Source organism: Erithacus rubecula (assembly GCF_903797595.1).
Source record: "Erithacus rubecula genome assembly, chromosome: 3".
NCBI classification, from domain to species: domain Eukaryota; kingdom Metazoa; phylum Chordata; class Aves; order Passeriformes; family Muscicapidae; genus Erithacus; species Erithacus rubecula.
In genome coordinates this window covers 23823586-23845468 of record NC_136689.1, presented here as the reverse complement: position 1 = coordinate 23845468, position 21883 = coordinate 23823586, and the positions used below count along the sequence as shown (strand labels likewise).

The 21883-nt window shown below is 38.8% G+C and overlaps 2 protein-coding genes across 16 annotated transcripts in view; one reads left to right on the top strand and one right to left on the bottom strand.

The window, feature by feature from the left end:
• SGCE (sarcoglycan epsilon) overlaps positions 1 to 21883 on the top strand; it is a 452776-nt gene that overhangs the window by 132087 nt on the left and 298806 nt on the right. The window lies entirely within an intron of this gene.
• Positions 1 to 21883, bottom strand: part of DYNC1I1 (dynein cytoplasmic 1 intermediate chain 1) — a 182582-nt gene that overhangs the window by 156986 nt on the left and 3713 nt on the right. Inside the window, exons 2-4 of one of the 4 annotated variants that reach the window (XM_079301007.1) lie at positions 8719 to 8836; positions 6489 to 6603; positions 3915 to 4005 (exon numbers count right to left, since the gene is read on the bottom strand). In XM_079301007.1, the coding sequence (XP_079157133.1) occupies positions 3915 to 4005; positions 6489 to 6603; positions 8719 to 8826 (314 nt within the window). In that variant the 5' untranslated portion in view covers positions 8827 to 8836. The remainder of the gene's footprint in view (positions 1 to 3914; positions 4006 to 6488; positions 6604 to 8718; positions 8837 to 21883) is intronic. The other 3 variants (XM_079301009.1, XM_079301010.1, XM_079301008.1) reach the window with 3 other exon arrangements.

The window sequence follows — 21883 nt, the reverse complement described above, 5'->3', positions numbered from 1 at the left end:
TGACTATCTGCAAGGGGGAACCATCAAAATGCTTACAAAGTACTAGACAAAGCAAAACACTTATCCTGAAAGAGCCAAGAGCCATACTCCATTCCAAGGAGAAGCTCCATGCAACGCTGCAATACTGTCTTACATAAAATGAGTCATGTCTGAATACATCATATAAGAAAGATCTGTGAACCAATGACCCATCTATTCAGGCATGGGTATCTGCTCAGGCTGTGCAATTTTCCCATCCTATCTGTGTAGCACAAGCAATGCAGGCATCCAAAAAAGCCAAGTGAGATGTGTAAAGCAATGCGGAGATAGGTAAGTTGCTCTCTGAGCAACAGCTGGACTCCAGTGACTTGTTCAGTGTAGTCTGGTAAGAGCAGCACCAGAATCAAGTGTAACACACTTTTGCCTACCCAGAAATGATCCCCAAGGCCACAAAAAAAAAAATTAAAAATTGGCTCTGCTGTCCAACTGAAAGCATTCAGTCAGCAGTTTCTAGAACAGTTATCCATCTAACATCTGCTTATTCTTACAGTTTCTGTCATGGCTCAGAGGGAAGCTGGAATGCTGCTCAAACCTAATGTTTTCCTCAGTGAAAATGTTATGACACATAGCAAAATGGTACTAAAGATTAAGCAGCAAAAAAAAGCCACCATAGAAACCTGGGATACAGAGGGCAGAAATAGTTCCACAATCTAGGGCTATTACAAAGTCCACCCCACCTCTTCTCCTAATACACTGAATGGCATCAGAGGAAAAGACAACACTGCACTGGCTGTTGTGCTGGAGATAATAGACAATAGTCCTGGAGGACAGCAGCACTACTGGTCTGTAGGTCATGGCAGAAGGGACTACTGTGACCATGCAGCTTTTCTTCCTGTGCAACAAAAGGGCTGTACAACTTTTATGAATGAATTATTGTTCGACCTATTATCTGCCTGTTTGCCAGGCACATTATCCTGGATGAGCAACAGCCAGAGATGGAAGATCCCACAGAGTCTTTAGGTAAATTGCTTTAGCAATGAATTTGTCTCACTATAGATTTTTTTTTTCCATTTCTGCAGCTTCAATACCAAACACTTTGCTACTCTCATCTTTTCTGCTGGAGGAGCCTGTTTGTTCCTGTGTAACTATTACACTTGGTGAGCAACTTATCAGCCAGTTTTTATCTTTCAAAGTAAAACTGAGATCTCTGGTTCCAGGACTACAGCTATCTAAGTGTTCAAACTTTCCAGTTTATCAATTTTCTTTCCTAAAAAGCAGATGTCATAAACCTGTGCTTCTGGCTGAACTACATTTACTTTTATATAAAAAATCACAGATGCTTGCTGATCAAAGCATATCTGAAGTATACTTGGTGATATTGGGACCAACAGATTAAGTCTGACAACTGCCAGTAGTACCAACAACTTAAAGAAGTATGAACAAACCTAGTTCTGGACCAGAATCTGTTCCCTCTTATAGGAACATACAAAGATCTCCTGCATTCTTCAAGGCTTTCATCAGAGCCTCTCTCCTGTAACAAGCCAAAATCTGTGACCTCACAGTTTTTTTTATTTTGTTGTTTTTTTCTTTTTAATATCCATCATCTTCCTCCAGGGAACACTTCAGCAATGAGTAATCAGACTGCCAGCAGGATTTCTGCCAGGCTCTGTGAGCTTCTCATTTCTGCAGCATTAGCAGCAGCAACAGTGGACAAGCTGTGATCACTGAGATTGGGGCATTAGCAGCTTTGAAACTAATCTGTTCTCCTCTAAAGCCTGAGCTCAGCCTAGTACAGAAAACTGAAAGATTCTAACAAGCATGATAGCATAACAGGGGATCCAGCAGAAATGTACCCTCTATCACAGAAAGTGAAATGGAAGAAAAAATTAAACAGGATAACCTTGTTTATAGAGATACACAGGCAATAATATATGCAGTAGACAAAATCTGTTAGATGCATAGTCTGGGCACCTCTCAGAGAAAACAGCTGAGGTGGTTTCATCCTGTTTACCCACTGTGATGACAGTTCTACCAATATCTTCCTTGCCTGACCACTCAATCACACATGCAGGCTTGAGTGCACCTGTTCACACAAACACTGAGCACATCTAACTGCTCCCAGTGACACTAATTCTACTAATTGCCACTCAATGCTATCCACTGCTTACAGACATTCCCCAGGTCCTGGACCAGACATTATCTTATTTCCATTACCACAAACCAATTGCTCCAGGCAAAGAGCTGCAAGCAGCCTTCCTAGCACACAGCACAGCCTTTTCAATACCTGAGAATTTGCCAAGCAAACTGGGACACTACAAGCATGGCCTTAGGATTCCCACTGAATTCCTAGTATGGCCACAAGAAGCTGGAAAATGGACCCAAAATGAAAGCCCACAATGCAGAATGTCATGAGCTCAGAAGAAGGAAATAAGCTCCATTCTCCTCTGAAAGGACACGTGGTCATGTGCTTTCATTGCTTGTTGCTGACAGAGAGCCAAAGTGCTAGCATGGGTAACAGCCAAATAAATTCCTCCAGGAGCCTTTTTTTACCTTAATGGTAAAAAAGTTACACCATTGAGAGTCAGAGGAAAAGCAGGAATTTAGAAGTCTCTACCCAGCTTTGTCAGGGCTTCATGCAGAACTGTGGTAAATAGCTTCATCCTGAGCAGCAGGCTAAGCCCTGCTTAAAATTATTTTTGTTCTATTCAAAGTACTCTGACTTGCATTTACTTATGAAGGTAGAATTACACTCTTTTCTGTATTTTAAACTGCTACATCCTACAAGCTTAGGGCTTTTCACTTAACAATCTCCATTTCTTCTAGAAGGTAAGCCTGGGAGCAGGGCTGAGCTGATTTAATAGCTGCTGTGCAGCATCCACAATGCAAGGGAGAGTGTCTGCATCTGGGTGAAGGGGACACAACCTATTCTCTGCTTATGGAAGTGTGGTTTTCCTAAGCAGAAGGCTGGCATGGCATGAAATCTGGTGACCTGAAGCTCTGTCACATTCCAGTCTGTGTCTGGAGAGGTATGATATGATGTCTACTGAGCACTGTTAACTACAGAAAGCAATCACCGTGCTCCAAGCCATTAGCACAGTCTTGGCTCACAGTCTTGGATGAGCTGGCAGCTCAGCTCCATGTTGAATTAGTGTGATACAAAAAGAGCTATTAGGATCCATCTTTTACATTTCTCAAAATATACAGTAGAGCTGCTTGCACCCCTTCTTACTTGAACATAGCCTTGTTTACCAGCAGCATCCTCACATTCTTCTGTCTTTTCTATTCCGGAGAAGGAATTTTTTTGGGAATTATCACTTCATTTTTTTATTTCCCCCATGGAAACAAAAATAAGAAGATTACTCTTGTTTCCATCCCTCACACACATTCCACTTTCCAACAACAATAGAGCTGCTTCCCTTCCATTCCAATATCCAGAGTTTCCAAGGCAGAATTGCCAGTGGGTCCTGGGATGTTTGAGCCTGTTCCTGTCCAAGCTCTTCTCTGCCACTGTCAGTGCACACACTGCAATGAGCAGTCATGGGAACCATGAGGAGGAACTCCAAGAGGACTGGTTATGTGAACAAAGATAACTCTACATGAATAACAGGTTCTACCCCATGGCACATCTCCCTTTTGTTTAGTGCATTTCCAAACAGCATGAGAGCTTTCTGTTGCCCATTTTAGACGTGTAAATTCAGCTCTTGCTTCCACTACAAGGTTTGGGGCTCTGAGCTTAAGATCCACTGGCTTCATGCATTTATTTGCCTCACATCTGAGACCACTCTTACTGGATGGTAACACCCAGTGGACAATGCAGGAATGAAAGCACACATTCAATACAGCATGTTATCATTTACAGCAGAGAAGAAAAAAATGGGGAAGAGCAAAGTGAAAAAACCTCCCATTTATTCAAGTGTGTTAAGTCTGTGTCTTACCTTCCTATGGGTCCCAGGTCCCCTGAGTCCTGGCTGCCTGCATCACTGGGTGTGCTCACTGATTTCGAAGAGGGAGACATAGGGGTTGGGACTAAATAATGAAAATAACAGGTATCCCATGTTAACACATGCAGCGACTGCACTGATGAAGAGCAGTGTCAGACAAATCAAAACCAATGGACCAAAATGATAGTGGATGAATGAGGAGGAGAGTTTGAAATGGTGAAAGCAAATAAGGAAGGAAAGAAAAAGAAAAGGAAGAGAGTCAAGTGAATTTTAAGTCTTCTGGAAGTGTTAAAACTGACATGTATTTAGACAGGATTGAAAGCCCAATGGGAATCTACAGCTAATCAGTAGAGAAGATACCTGTGGAAATAAGATAGCACTTGTTCTCTTGAGTCTGGTTTGAAGTTGACTTGCAAAAGATTTTAAAGGTATGAAGAAATATCAGGGGCTTGTTTTGCCAAAAAAACTAAGTGAACTCTTCTGGTAAAGTCAAGTAGGCAACAGAACAAGCACACTTTTCAAATTCTGAATTTAGATGAAAAGCCAGTCTCCATTAGGTATGCTCTAAGGCTGCAGTGTGGAAATGACATCAAAAAAAAAAAAGCTAAATAAGGAAATCCAGCTAAGTTAAAATCATTTCCCAAAGATTCTGAGAATACACATTAGTTTGCTTGGTGATTGTTTTCTTAAGTAATGTAGGTCATACAAAATTTCCATTTTGGGTGGGACATGATTTCAACCCTCAAGGAAAAGTTTCCCTTGGTTTAGACACTATTTGCCCAAGCTCTTGAAATGATTTTTCTCTTTGCCTTGCCAGGGCTTTTGAAGCATATTTCATGCAAAGGCAGTTTTGTTTCCTGAAACAGGAAAGGAAGTTCATAGCTCAAGGTCAGCCCGAGTTAAAGCTCTTCAGCAAAGAAATAATAAATAAAAGAGTAAAAAATATCCTGATTTCTTTTAAAATGGTTTCTCAAAAATATTAAAAATTAAGAGATGGCTCCAGTCAAGATTTAAAGCAAGTAGTCTTCAAAGCAGCCACATTGAATAAAACACAAAAAGAGGATTTAATGCAAAAAGCAACGTTTCCATTTGGTTTAAATCATGTGCATTTCCTTTTATAGATTTAAGAGAGTAAAACTTAAAAATACTTTGTTATGCTTTACAATGTGTAATGACAGACCTGTCAAGAGATTCAGATTTTCCATGTGGTCAAACATTGAATGCAGATTCTGCCTAGAGACTGTCACAGAAATGACTGCAGCATGAAAAGTGAATTCATCTTTGTGACAGCCCTTTGGCAGGTTACAGGTATGTCTGGTTGTTTACATATTCCATATTCACAGTGAGACCTGGCATTGTGTGAAGGTGGAATTAAATCCTCCTTTGTATATTAATTGTGAGTGTATGTAAAGGGAACAAAAGAGAACAAAATACTATTCTTAACTAAAAGAAATTATCTTACATGTAAATTTTCATGTTCTTTTGACAGTATTAAACATAAAAATAATTAACTAAGATAAAAACGGATAATTTGCAACATGAATATATGTGTTTGGTTAATAAAATCATAAGGACAAATATACTCATTCTTATCTAAAAATGAGTATTTTAAATGCTATACATTAAAAAGATATCTGATTTTATCTTTGATCTTACTTTTGTATCATGGTATAATTTTAAAAACATATTTTATTACACATAAAAATAACCTAACCATTACTTGTCAGACAATTCTTCTGAGAAGTGGTGTCTAAAAGCTTCAGTCATTCTACCATAACTTATAAAATTAGTAATTTTTCTCAATAAATGTTGGTTGGTGCAAGTAATTAATTCAAATTCCAATTCAGAATGTCACTGCCTACTTGCATATGCACCCAGGCGTCTGTATAAGATGCTTTCCTAAACCAATACTTTAGTATTTTGTCAAATTTGAAGTTTCTCCTATATATTACTGGCAAAAATGATTAGGGGTAAAATCCTATGTATGTATTTTTAAACTGAAGACTTCAGGTTCTAGAACTGAAACATCAAAACCAAAAAATATATCAAGCACATGAAACCAGAATAAAAATCTACAACAGTGTCTGTTGATAAGTGTTTTTCTATTTATGATTTGGGGTTTTTTTAAAAATTTTCCTTCTCTAGTTTTACTTAATTTTAAAAGAAACTTAGTGGGAGTTCCCACATGACTATGCTCCTCCTTCCTTATACATGCTTAATTTGAATTTTTGAAAGAAAACTTGAGGCTAATGAAGTACATACAGAGCTTACATTTTTTGAGTGAAAAGATAAAACAGTCCATCAGAAAAGAAATCATGGCTGGTATGCAAAACCAACCTGCATTATGTTCATAAAAAATTCTTGAAGAAATGAAACAGATGTTTTTGGCAATGACAAGTACTCAAAATGCCATGAGCTTGTTTATGTGAATGGTATGGCAGGCATTCAAACAGAAGAGTTCACTTCACTAATACAGCCAAAAACCAAAAAAGCCAAGCATGCTCTAGTAGAAAGAAAGCATTAGTTGTGGCAGAGCTGAATGCTTTGCAGTGTGCTTCTCTTAAATACCTAGAGGTGGTTCTGGGGATATACCAATGCTCTGTAACAAAGCTTCTGTCTCTCTTCTTTTACGGTCTAGGTCAGAATCCTCCTGAGCTGGCTCCTTCTTCTGCTGTAGATCAGCCTGAGTTAAACCAGAAGAAAACAAAAAAATTTAAATTTCGTATACAATCAGCTCCAGAAATTATATGTGTGAAAATATTTGTATGCACTACTGCATATGTACAATTTGAAATTCATTTTGATATTTTTAGGTAAATTATAACTTAGATAATTCATACTGTACATATCAGTAACGGTGTTTTTCCCTAAATGGATGGTAAAACTGGTCTTTGCAAGGATATTTGCAAGAATTTTTACAGGACAACAATGGGAATTTTCTAACTCTCGCTCATTAGGTGCAACTTATTCAACTAACATAAAAGCTGACCATAGAACAACAGGTAGCATTACCCTGAATAAAAGTGATCCTTTCCTACTTACTTCAGGATCAAGAATAAAATTCCATTGCATTTCAGTGATGTAGCTTAAGGTCCTACATTTGGTTCTAAGCACTTGTTGGGAAAATAAATATTTTCTCATTAATTTCAATATCCAAGAGGTGCAAAGGAAAGAACTGGCATCTCTAAACTAGGGCTTTGGCAGCCCTTGGTCCACTAAAGGTCCACAAGACCCTCCCCTCTCTGCTATCTCTACCTCCTTGGAGCTTCCACACATCAGACTTCTTCCACTCTGATCTATGGGCATCCAAAAACAGTAGGAGCACCTGCATTAGCCAGAATCCCACAATGAGGGATTTCTGCTCAAACCAGAGTGTTGGGAAAGAGGACTTGTACAGTTCCTCAGGCTGGTGTTGATTTTGGTGCAGGCACAACAGAAAACCTGGAAATTCAGAAGCATCCCCATGCTCTCCAGTTCAGAGACAGTTAGGAAACATTGATTTTATAGTCAATGCCCAGGCATATTCCTGTGCTCAGCTGTTCCCATGAACTATCTCACAGTATGTAGGGCTGTAGACAGCTCTCCTGCACCAGTGTGAATGGCCAAGCACCTTTGTGAGTGCCAGCCTTACTCCTGCACCCACCCAGCACAGCCCATTTACACAATTATGCACTGTAGTGTTATCTGCAGACATGGTCTCAGAAATGGAAATGTTTCAACCACCACAATTCTCCACGAGGCATGAAGTCAGTCAGGGGATGAAGAGAAAGGAGCTAGTAGCTCCCTTGAGCCATTAGCTCAGCCCCCTTCCCTCTGGCTCTTTAGTAGAGGACTCTGAAAGTGTCACCATTTAAAGCTCTGCTCCTGGAGCACTTCCCCAGCGAGTCGGGAGCCCCACTGGGGCCTCTGCTGTAACTGCACAGTGTGGCTCAAATGAAAATAAAGATTAAAAAGACAGCCAAAACTGGAATGCTGATTTCTTGGATCACATCACAATTCCACGGTAATTCCATGAAATTCATGTACAATATTAAAGTGTCAGTTTAAAAGGAAACCAGTTATTAGTAAAGGATAACAGGTGCTTTAAACTATAGTAAGTGTTGACATTTGAAGGAAAGGAAGCATAATCACTTAATGCTTCTCTGACTTTGCATGAAAATGAATATCCACTCCCTGTCAATTCTCACCTCTATTCCACTAAGTGACTGAATAAAAAGAAGTACAAATCCTTTAATGATAAACCTAATGCATATTGTCAAGGACAAATAAACTAATATGTCAATCAAACTTTAACAGAACTGAAAGATGCACCCATGCCAGAAGATGAAAATGCAATTGCAATTATGTTTTACTTTCCTGGAGAATAATAATTGTAAATCTGTTACCTTAGCTAGTAATCAAACTAGTCTTCAGAGTACAAAAATACATATTTAGATTGTAATGGTTTGAAACAACGTGAGTCCTCTTTCAGTCTTTCCCCACTCTCCACTCCCTTTTCATTGAAGGAGAGCCCAGGAAAAAGCATTGTGGCAAATCAATTTTTCTTTCTCCATACACATGCACATCATGTTGTCTAAACTGTTGTCATTTGACAGTGTGGTGGTTTTAACAGCAATTCCCTCACCCCAACGTTCTTGACTGAAAATAAGCTTTTTGATTTTAAGGTTAGTCTGATGTGGGTTTGAGTATCTCATTCCACGTGACAGATACCTTGGGGCATACAGTACTGAGATGTCAAAACCTCAGCAAGCCCCTTGTGCAAGCATGAGCTATCTAAAAGGTGGTTTTGCAACTTTACCTCTTTTTTCTTCCTTTCTTCTTCCTTCCGTTTCTTTTCTTCTCTTATCTGAGCCAAACGTTGTTTTTTGCGCTCAAGTTCTGCTTTTAAATCACTTTTGTCTGACATTTTGACTCTGCTGGAAAACAAAAATATGGAAATCAAGGTGAAAATTGAATTATTACCCTATTTACTGAAAAAGAAATAAAAGTTAATTATATCAAAAGGAGGGCTTCTAAATCTGTAACAAATACATTTCTATATAAAGACTGGTCCTTGACTATACTGACAATGTAGAAAGTGGAACATTTTCTTCGCAATTTTCATTTCAAGAAAATAGACCAGATGTGGAATATATTTTCCAACTGCCTCTACTACAAAATTACCTTTGTGAAGCAAACCTATTACTGTTCAAAATACTGCTTTAATGCTTTCAAAGTGAAGCTGAAGCCTTTTGATTTCCATGATCTTCAGCAGCTCTGCCAGACTGCAGAACTCAGATCCACAAACAGATCTCAAGTACCAGAATCAGAGCTGCCCCAAACAGCCCCACACTTCTTAGACAAGCAATAATTTTACTTGCAACAAATGGAAACAGGAGAGCTTTTGCTTCTGCAGGTGCTATCCTGCCCAGAAATCCTCTTCTCCCTTTCCAGGGAAAGCTGGGCCATTCCCCCAAGAAGCTGCAGACAAGGCACAAAACCAGGCAACCCAGCAAATTGGAGTTTGTCTCTAATGAAGCAGCACATTGCTCTGCCAATAGTCCTGTGTTCATCTTTCCAAGAGGCAGAAGACATGCCTAACACTCCTGATTTTATGCCATCCACACAAACTTGGCAAAAACATTTCTTCTGAAATACTGAAAGACCTCTTCCACCGTTTAAACCCACTTTTGTTTAGAATAGTGATGTAAAGCCACAGATACTCCTTGTCTTTTAAATCTCTGTCAGCCTTTGCTGATGTACATGAGCCTTGACAATGAAGGGTAAGGAAATAAAAACAGATATAGAGCCAAATTTTTGAAGAGAAGATGATACCAATCTTTTTCTACAGTTTTAAAACCCCACCAGTGTTGCATAAATCTGTAACTTAAATCACAAATTATTTATTGATTTTCTAACATCATAATCATTACGAACTGTAATCTAACTGTATCAATACTGATTTTCTTATTAGGACTTTGAAACAAAGACAGTTCTGACTGATATAGACATTCATGAAAAGAGTTAACTGTGCCTTTCCTGTTCACACATCACTGACCATATCCTCTGCTGCAACTCAAAATCAATCAGATCAATGGCAGTGCCATGTATATGCAATGGAAATCTATTGTTCACTGGATGCATGGGAAATTTGAATGTCAGCTCTCTGCTACTATAATGAGAACTCTACTCATATTACTGCCTGGATGGGTGGATGACCAGAGAGTAAAGTTATCTAAGCTAAAAATCACAGGGCACTTTCATTCATCATGAATTTTACTGCAGACACTGGCTTCCTCTTCAAAATGATAAAAGCATAATTAGCCAGTGACATAAAGGATATTGCCAACAAAACATCACCTGCACACTAAGCACAATCTCAGCCCCAAATTCTTTGTTGTCTTTGCAAGCATTTTCCTTAAAGGAAAGAACAGAATAACATTTGGAATCAGACAAGGAAATGATTTAATGAAATGGACAGGCATAAGAGCAGCTAAACTCCAGCTCACACTGTCACAGATTCTGCACTTCAGCAGAGCTGCCCATGCTGGCAAGGCATCCTTTAAAGGCCAGGGGACTCTGATTACTCCACAACAGCTGCCAACCAACAGGACCACTGGATACACTGGCTGCATGTGAAGGACTACCATTTCTTTATTCCTCCACCACTCTCATCCTATCCGTAATAGTATTGCTATCAATCAGAGAAAATCAAAACTGTCAGAAAAAATCCCATTTGATATCAAGAAAAATAAGCAGCAGCACCTTAACATTAATCTGTGTGATCAGCTGACTTCAGTGAGCTATTTTTTATATGAGAAATGCCCAGAGGAAAAAACCCAAGCATTTTAATGGCAGTGCAGATAGTGTTTTGCCTACCAATGTGTTCAGGATTTCTGTTTCCCTCTTAGATATGGTTGAAATCCTATTTGAAGTAATTTTCCTAATCTGTTGCACACATTTGAATTCTGAGTATGAAGTCACCCCTCAGAGCCCCTTGGACTAGATAGAGGTTTTGCATCCTTTTAGTTCTGCAGTTTGGCAACAGAGAGAGAGCTCCTGTTTCTATGCAAAAAATATGCAAATGCATTTTAAGGCTACTGACAGAAACCCCGAGGGTTTGGCATCCCTTTCAAGCTGTTTGTCAGATATCAATGAATGGCTTTCTAAAAATTCATTCCCTTAATGTCAGGAAGCTAACTAGCTTTTCCCCTGATTTGAGCATCAATGGTTTAGTGCCTGGCCCCTTTTTGACAATGCTCCAGTCAGGGGGACCAAATCCTATTATAACTTTGCTCTATTTTTAACAAGATAGATCTTACACACAACAAAGATGATATATTAAATTTCCTTCAAAGAATGTTGCCAGAGCTCAGTTATATATTTTCATTCTGAATATATTATGATCATGCCTGAGCCCCCCAGACAGCTTACCAACATGCAGACTGGCTGTTTACAATTTTAGCACAAATTGAGCACCAAGGGTATGTAACCACCCTTCTCAGATGCCAGCAAGGTGGCAGCAAGCAAGGAGATAAATGTCCTTGTCACTCTGCTTGGCATTAACCATGCACTTAACAGTGTTCATTACTGGCAGCAAATTTCTAATAAATGCCATTCTGAGTGCTAGAGGGATGAGGGCAAATAGTAAGAGAGATTTACTTTTTACATTCTCTGTGGTGCAGAATGACAGCCCAAGGCTTATGCACAACCTAATCTGCAGCCTGGGAGAAAGCACTGGTCAGAGGAATCACTAAGGAGCACATTTTGTACTGAAGAAATTAAATCCCCTGTGTGGGAGAAGGAACACATAGGAACAAACACACTGAAGGTTGAGTAAGTGTAGAAATAATTATCATAGCCTGGGGCTCCCCTCTTTGAGGGAAGCACAATCTTAGATCAATTTTTATTTGTTTGGCTCAGTTTATTTTCATGGTTTTAAAATGGGAGAGACAATCCTCCCACTCCAGAAGAGCTTACCACACATGCTAGCATAGGTTCTTGTTATCAGGACCTGGCACAGAGAGCAGCTGCCTGAGCTCCCAATACTTGGAGAAAATGCTCCTTCCTTTGAGATACTGAAAAAGGAGCTGGCTCCTCACAGCATGCCTTTCAATGAATTGGAGTTCTCCATTTGAAGATGTCAGTTTTTCCCATGTGCATTAAACATGGCTCAGAATCCCCTCTTAGGCTTGGAAACACAGTTAATTAGACTTACACACCAGGCCCAGCAGGATGGCAGCCACCCAGGGCTGTGCACATGCAGCACTGGATTCCAGGCACTGATTTTGGGACTCCATCATCTACAGCACCCTGGATGCCCACAGTGCACATGCACAGCTAGCCCTACCATCAGTACAACTAAAATCAAAAGCGACTGGGTACTCTAGGACGTGATACCACTTTTCCTAAAAAGCAGCTAAGATTAAGCACACCCCAAAGTCACCAATTCCTCTTTAATGATGATAAAGGGCCCTGAGTGATCTGCATTAAGTTCTAGAAATCTCCATTGTAAATGTCTCACACAGGGTGAGAAGAATTCTATTCTTAAAATGTTCCAAACAGTTCCTGGTAGCTTGTCATTGTATGAAACAAGATATTTGAATGACAATTTACATTAATCTCAAAATAATAATGACATTTGCACAAACTTCTCTGCTGTACACAACATACATCAACCTACCCCACTAAGCTCATCCCACAAGTGGTAACATCTCACAGCCATTTCATTTGCAGTAAGAATATAAAAATGCAAACAGCAGCATCTTATCCCCAACAGGACAAAAAGCCATGCAGTGCTTTTACAGATGCAAGCCAGTTTTACTGTAGCTTTACAAGCTACAAGATCTATATCAATGATCAGTATTCAATATTTGAGCAGATATTTTTTCAAAGCATTTATATGAACCCTCAACAGCAGAAACAGTCACAGGTATTTAAAAAGGTTTTACTTGAATTTCAGTACCAATAAGTTGATACTTATTAGAGTAGTAAAACCAGAAGAACAGGTACAAAGAGTTGCAAGATGTGTATGTAGGTAGGACTAAATATAGGAAAAAATAAGCCCAAAATGACCAATGTATATAAAAGAAAATAAAAAGACAATTACAACAGTGCAATTTTTAAAGTAGAAAAGGTAAACAATATATAAGATCTCGCTTCTCTTCAAGCCTTTCTTTGCATTTGCTAGAAGAGCATTTTGCCTGCATGCTTTTACCAAGCTCATCTAAAAAGGAACCTAAATTTCCAAATCTAGTAGCACATTTAAAAAGCCTACAAATTTTACTGCTTTTTGGTGTTTGCAGGATTTTTAAATGCTGCTCATTCAGTAGGCTGCACTAGAGTAGGGGTTTTCCAAAAGGAGCAGAAATTTTACTCTTCATGAGCCTTGAGGTCTTTCCTGGTTTGTGACTTCCTGTGCTGTCCTTTTCATTATTATCTCCATTGCAATTATCAAAGGGGTTCATTAGATACTGTTACATATGGCATTAGTCACAGTATATAACTAATCATAAATAATTGATTCATTAATACACTTTTCCACAGCAAATAGGGAGATTCTAGCATTTAGACATGCTGTACATGTATTATTAATATGCCTTCATAAATAGCCAGTTACTTGAGTTCAAAACTGCAAAATGTATTGGTATGAAATGCAAAGGATTTTAAACAACAAAATATATTACTCTGTGGTTTTGGCTTTAAAGAATGGCTTATAAAGTAGGAGTACTGCTACTATTGAAACTCTGACATATGAAGTGTTCCACTGGAAAAAAATTATTCATTTCTATCATGTACTGTATTTATGCCTACTTGGCACAAATTAGCATCTTTACTACAGTGAGGAATATTATATATTTTTACAACAGAAAAAAAAATCCCATGAGATCTACCTATGACTTCCACAGCTGTAAAGTGTGCTTGCAAAGTAAGAAACAAAGCAGATAAACAGCTTTGGTCTGCAAGAAACCAGAGGGAGTTGCTACCCTAGTATAAATGCACTCTAATACATTGCATTCATTTGAAAATAATGTTTGAAACATACTTCAAATGGGCAAGAGAGGCTTGAAGCATCTCAACAGCAATTTTTAAATAAACATGAGTGCCTCTTTTCATCATGCATCAGAATTTGTACTTGACTTCAGTAGAATAACATAAATAATTTTGCTAAATGGGCATATCAATGTTTACAAAATCACAACAACGAGCAAATATTTGCAGCTGCAAAAACTCAGCATTCGCAGTGTTTAAAGGAATCTCCTGTGTGTGTTGAATTCAGGAAAACACTAAGTAAAATTGGAGAGACAAAGTATTTTTTCTACATAACCTTGAGGCAGAATAGTCAGGCTTTTTACACTGCATCTCTGTATTTATCTATAAATAAAAATGGTTGTCAAGTGTTACATTTCAGGGAATGTATCATTTTTATCCTTCAGCTTCTGAACATTTCTTGCAGATGGGCAAAGGTTTTGTACTTTGCTCTGTAAAGGTTTACAAATCACAAGCATCCAGAGATTTGGTTCTGTGCTTCCTCCTGGTTGCTATGCAACAGGTCAGCACATCTCTAGCCTATTTATTTTGATGCTGACAGGGTGTAAGATATGTACCCACAACTGCTCAGTTACACATCCCTTCCAATCTATCACCATTTAATCTTTTCACTTTTGTTCTTCCATAATGGCCCTACTACAAAGTGAAACTCAGTTTCAGCAGAATTGTAGGGTCCCCACAAAGCAGCATGTGAGCAGAACTCTACTACTGCCCATTCTTCCAGCACCATGAGTAGAGTCAAAGAAACACCTTCTTGTCATCCCTTGCTCTCATGCTCCTTTAGTCTCTTAAATTTACCATGATCTATTCAGTTCCAACAAACCTAGTGCCATGGAAGAGCCATCAAGGTTGAAGGGAAGAAGCTGCTGTCAACACTGGAGATGAGCAAGAAACACAGAAACTTCCAGCAAGGAGCAGAATGAACTCAAGGACTCATACTAACATGTCACTCCAGCAAAACTGCTGCATGTTTTGCACCAAATATGTTCCCTTTATATTGAATTCCACAGAACCAACAGCACATATCACCACAAAGAAAACTGAATTTTAAATAGGTCTTTTCCAATGTCTTGGATTTTCTCTCAATAAGCATTAAAGAGCACACTTATAACTACACAATGATCTCAGATTGCTGCTGCATTGAGCAGGACCATTGAGATGCTCCTCAAGGATGCAGCAGCCAATACTGATTTGTACTTCCCAGGAGTCTGACTGAGGAATTGTGCCCTCTGAATCTGTTACAAAGAGCAAATGTTTTCAACAAAGCAACCACTTGCTTGCTTGACAACATTCAGCTGTTGTAGAATAGAAGATTCCTAAGCATTCTTGGCCACTGCCCTCTTTATCAGCTTCTGTCTGTTATCTTTTACTGTTTGGCTGCTGTTATACCCAGGACTCCACATGTGGCTCTGTATACAGCTGGGAATGGACATAAAAAATTCCAAATTTTGTGACTCTACATTCCCCACACATTAACTGGTCTTTCTTGTTACCCTGTGTTATTTTCTGTGAATCTCCCAGCTTGCTCCAGAGAGAAATTGCAGGATAAACAGATCAAGAGTAGAAGCCCTTCTGAGAAGGACTTAGGGGTGCTGATGGATGAGAGCTTGGACACGACCCAGCCATGTGCACTCACAGCCCAGAAACTCAAACATGCCCTGGGATGCACCAAGAGCAGTGTGGCCAGCAGGGTGAGGGAGGGGATTCTGTCCCTCTGCTGTGCTCCAGTGAGACCCCACTGGAACCCTGCACCCAGCCCTGGGGTCCCCAGCACAGGAAGAACATGGACCTGTTGGAAGGAGTCCAGAGGAGGCCACCAAGTTGATTAGAGAGATGGAGTACATCTCCTGTGAGGAAAGGCTGAGAGATTTGGATTTGTTCAGCCTGGAAAATAGTGGGCTTTGGGGTGACCTAATTGCAGTTTTCCAATACCTGAAAAGAGCCTGCAAGAAAAAAAACAGACTTTTTGTAACAGCTTGAAGTGACTGGACAAGTGGTAAGAGATTGAAACTGAAAAAGAGTAGGTTTAGATTGGCAATTAGGAAAAAAGATTTTACTGTGATGGTGGTGAGGCACTGGAACAAGCTGCCTAGAGAAGCTGTGGATGCACCATCCCTGGAAGTGTTTAAATGTCAGGTTGGATGGAGCTCTGAGTGAAAGGTGTCTCTATCCACTGAAGGGGACTTTGAATTAGATGATCTCAAAGGTTCCTTTCAACCCCAGCCATCCTATGATTCTGTGACCTAGTAAGGTAATTTAAAGCTGTTTTCTGACATTAAAAGACAACCAAATGCAAGCTGTAAATTGGTAAGATTTTAGAGACTGATAATGTGAGAAAGGTAACAATCTAAACCTCAAGCTGAAGGTCACTTACCTAGAAAAGTAAGATCCTTGTGTTTCATGTCTTTGATTTCAATTTCTTTTGTATGTATTTCTTATACAATGATCAGATGTCAATGAAATCTGCTGCTATCATTGATATGACCTCTTCTTCAAAACCTATATAAAATATCTTGTTCATCATAACAGTGCCAAAGTTCTTCCCAGGGGTAAATTTAATGATTTACTAAAACCTAACACTGAATTTTGCTTCAGGATGTCTGCTAGTCTCCCCTAAAGTGGAACAAAGACTCCTTTTCTCCATCCCAAAAATATTCCAGCCATTAAAACGTGTACTTCCCTTCCATATGGGGGGTAAAACTGACCCCTCTGACTTTTCCACCCTCCTCCTGAGATAACCCTAGTGGTACATGGCCAGCAAAGTGATACTCAAAGACATTTACCCAAACATGAAAAATACATGCTCTAGTTTCTGCTTCTTAACCCAGTTATGACAACTGCCAGAGAGACATCAAAGAACAAGCTATGCTGCCATCACACAGATTTTTCTGGAAGACTTACCCAGATACCATTTCTTTCTTATAACAAAATACGCTTTGCTCTGCTGCTGATGTCTTTAAGGATGTAACTAGGTTAAAAATATTACACATTGATTTTAGCTCTGAAGTCAAGACAGCTAAATATTTAGAAAACAGGCTGTAAGAAATACACAGAAAGTTCTCAAAAAGCAGGATAAACAACACTGCCATTCTCTTTGTACTTCCCAGGGCTTACTTGGCAGTACTAATAAAGCAAGATGAATGCTCAGAGCCTGCCTTAGCCAAATATCCCTGCTGACTGACAGAAGAGAAAAAAGGTATGTCCAGATAACAAGGCAAAATTATGAAAGCAGATGTCTAACAACATAATTTAAGGGGCATATGCAAAGAATTTGAATATGAGAGAGGACAATGAATCAAGAAATCTATGCCTTCCATTTATCTTTTCTGTGGTTGAAGCGTTCCACCAGAATAGGAGAAACATATTTTGGGGACTGTTTGTTTGTTTATTTGTGGTTTGCTGGGGGGGTTTGGACTTTTTGGTCTTGAGAAGACTGAAACCCACATTCTTAGGGTGACTGTTTGCTAATGAGTGAGGACTGGAGGAATGGAGATTGCATTCTTAATCATTGAAGCTATTTTCTATTAATTTCTTTTCTGCAAAGATTCATTGGACCAGAAGAAGCAGATGCAAGAGAGCGAACATTAATCCCTAACAGAGGCCCCTGGGTTCTAGTCTTTGTTTCAGGGTTAGTTTATATTACACATAGTGACTGTTTAGTTTATAATACAGTGCTGTATTTAGTATCTGGAGCCAAAGACTCCTCTCTCTTCCTGAGCATTTCAAGCAAGGTGCTGAAGAGTCCTTTCTATTTCTCCCACATGCTCTGTTACACCCAAAGAAACTTCAATACTTTAAATTTATGTGAAGCAGGCTCAGCAGGGAAGACTGGAAAGGTACTTACTGCAGAGGACATATAGGTTACTGGTCAGAGCACAGATGAAGGCAGAGATCTATTTAAGCAAAAGCAAAAATTACCTGAGAGTCCTTTACTTTAGGTGAGTCCCATTAAAACCAGGGTCACTAAAAGCAGGAGCAGATGCTGTCAGCTGCAGCTCAGAGTGGAACAGTCTGGCATATGTGAACTATATGGAACAGCCTCAGAGAGACAGAGAATGGCTGTTGAGTCTGGGGGTTCACAGGTAAAAACACATAAGAAAAGGGCAAAAAAGGAGAAAAAGTGAGATTTTAGAGACCACCTGTGCTTCAGGAGCTAGGTGAGAGCCAAGCTGATTTTTTAAGGACAGCAATTTTAGTTTCTGTTTCCACACCATTTTGTCAGTATAAATGCAGCTGAGCTTCCCAGGCACTGTAAGAACTTCCAGTTTGGGGAATTCAAGTATGCATGCCAGGTTTCAGATGTGCACATGCTCTGCACTTCAAGCACAGCCCCCTACAAAGGCAAGGCTGGCTGCACATGGGCTCTTCTCTTCCATACATACACATCTTTCAAATGGCCTGGCTTCCACTGGGAAGAAGCTTCACAACTGGGCTGACTGAGAGCAAAAGCAAACATCCTAAATGGTGGGGCAATCACATCCCTGGAGCACAGTGCAGGATGCCTCCAGAAAAAAGCCTTAGTGCATGGCCCAGTACACCAGGACTTGGCTCCAAAATTTGAGACCAAGGCATTAGCTAGAGACCACCAGTTCTCTTCAACTGGGGAACACAATGCAGATAGTTTTGGAAAATATATCAACACTTACTAGTGGCTGTCAAAAAAAATACTGGACCACAGAAGGTCCACAAGGAAATCAGAAATGGTGCATGTCTGGTTTTCAGCCACATCAAACTGTTAAACTAGTAGTATTGAGGATTAAGATCAGAATACAGTTAAAAAATTCTACAGATCATTGCAGTTTCAGAACAGAGAGCCAGAAAGAACCCAGGAGTAATTGGGTAATAGTTAAAGTTAATCCTTTAGCAAAACTGGATATTATATTATATTATATTATATTATATTATATTATATTATATTATATTATATTATATTATATTATATTATATTATATTATATTATATTATATTATATTATATTATACAGCAGTTACACACATACAAAATACATACATACATATATATCTATATAGACAGACACAGTTCCTCAAGAAAAATAACACAAAAAATGGGAGGCAACCAACTTTAATCATACTTACTCCTAATTCATCACTTCTTTTATTCAGATCAGAAACTTTCTGGGGAAAAAATTGAACTTAATTAAACTTTACTGAATGAATGCTGAGGAGGCATGATCTCCATTTAAAGACTTCAAAATCAACACTAGTATTAAGTGATATTACAGATGCATTTTATTATAATTTTGTTCAAAAAGACTCTTATGTTTGTTGACGTGGAAGTCTAGAGACTTTTACTTCCCTGTCTCCATAATCACTGGTGAGTAAACAATAAAACCCAGTAAGTGTTACGTACAGAAAGGCTCCTGTATAAAGTGTAGACAAAACCAGAAGTAAGGCTGAAATATGGGATTTTTTTCCATCTTAGCCCCTAACAAAGAATATAATTTACTGTCATCTTTTGAGTTCTGTGCTTTAAACATATGGGTAAAATCCTAAGGCTCTTTAATTTATGATTATCAGATAAAGTACTGAATTTGCACAAGGTGTTTTTAAAATATTTTCAGAGGCTTTTAGAGGCTGAGAAACTAGGCTTTCCTGCATTTTCTTGCTATTCAGCTTTCTGTGAAAACGAAAATACTGTGGGAAATAAAGGGACAGTTTTCCCACAGGCTCTTTCAGTACAAAGAGAGAATGGCATCACTGTTTTTTTAATTTTGACTCCAGTACAATACCCTCCTATCCCATCAGCACAATTTTTCTTGTATTATTATTACTACTGTGGAGATAGTGAAAGGCAAGGATACAACATTCACAGGCTTTGCCAAGTGCAGCAGATTATGTACATTAATAGCTAACTGCACACTAGGGGGTATGATTTAGGTCAAATTTCTTGTTTCATTCCAAAAGGTTATAGATTTTTAAGCCATTCATTATTTAATGCACCACACAGTTTACAGTCATAAGCACGTATATTCTGAACTATCTTTTCTCTGCTTTTTGCAGAAGTAATTTGTTTTCCTAGGCAATGAAGACTGGCAGAAGTTGATAGTCTGTAACAAAGTGCTGTAAGCGTGTGACAAAACTGTGAGCAGTTTGAGCTAAAAAGGACAAAGAATTAATTCACTAGGGGTGAGCTAAGATCTGAAATAAATCAGAATTATGATACAAACCACCTTCTGGCTCAGCAATTGCTCAAAATGTAACTAAAAACAAAGAGATAAAAGAAACAACATCATACGACTTTGAAAAGTGAGATTAACGAAAATGGCAAATCTTTTATATTACTTCAAGAGAAGATAAACATGTATTATGAAATTAGTCACATGAGTTTAGATAGTCTCCCAACTTTGTGCTGTGAGAATTGGAGAAGAAATTCTTTTAAAAGCTCAGTGTCAGTGGAGCAGTCTTTAAACCAGAACAGATAGGTTCAAATACAAGAAAATATTAAAAGCAGTCTGAGTTGGTTTGTTGTTTGTTTTGGGGGCTTTTTCCTCTGCAACTCTGCTTTATTACATATTTTAATTTCTGGAAATATATAATAGCAATCATTTGAAATGGCTTTGCCCCAATTACCAAGTGACCTGGTAACCACTGTGATCCTAACAGTGGAGGCCTAATGTGCAAAACACGAAACAAGGGCATGCCTTGAATAGTAAGGATTTAATACAGCTGTCTATGTTCTTTAAAAGCTAAGATCTGTTTTAATGGATACAAAACGGAAGGGGTGAATAGTTTAAGGCAAGAGAAATCCATATTTTCCCTGCATGTGGTCTAAGACCTACAGTAATTAACTTTCAATACTAACATGGCATAGTTTCAGTATAACATAGCACAGCTTCTTCTGTCAAATTCAGCTTGAAAATATTAGAATCAAGGAAGGTTTGATATAAAGTGATATAAATAGATAAGAAAGATATCCTCCATTATGCTTATTTATATTTAATCATACTAGGCAGTTTTGTGTCTTTGCCTTACTATAACTCCCTATTGTTTGAACACAAAACACACTGCATCTTTCTGCTGGACTGAAGTGAAAAATTAATAACTGAGGAGTAGGATTTGGATTTATTTGTACCACATCACAGATGGAGAGAGAAAAGAACAAAAAACTAATACAATTTCTCTGCTAGGGAGAGAAAACAAAGCTGAGGGGAGGGAATGTGATGTTAAGACAAGTATTGAGGAAAAGAGAAAAGGCTAAGCCTCAAAGAACGATAGAAAGAGGAAAAGGAAATGTGAAGAAAAAATATCACTGTAAACAAAAAGTTAGGTCCTTAAAAGATTCCTTCTGTAACTGTTTTCTGCTGAGTGGCAATAAATGAGCCTTCTCCTTGAATCAAATTATTGATAAATTATTCTAGCATCAAGCAGGGACAGTGAACCAGCACTGGGGAACACACAGGGTAGAACTATCCTGCTCCAGAAGGGATCCTGTTCCTCAGGTTGATGTAACTTGTCTCTCCAGATCAGCTGATTCACATGTATGGGAGCATGTTAAACACAAAACGTATACTTTTCCTCTAAGATTAAGAGCCAAGAATCACAGGAGACATCTAATCAGTTATTATTCATCAGGTAACACTGATATCTGCACACAGGTCAATGCAGCACTTAGACGGGATTCATATAAACTCTGTTAAGTTATTGCAAAACTCTCATTTCCTCCAATAGCATTTGGAGAGGTATCAAACAATTTCAGACAATGAGGGCAGCTGACTTCTGCCATCTCTATAGGCTGAGCTCACCACCAGAGAAGTCAGAGAGAAACTCCCATGACTGTCAGCAGTGATAGGGCTGAGACCTCTGTCCTTAAACCTCAGTATGGAGTTACAGTGTGCTGCCCATAAAAGGCTTCAGGAAAGCATCACTCCTGCTCCATGCCTTCTCCATGCTGCACTGCACTCTCAGATACTCCTC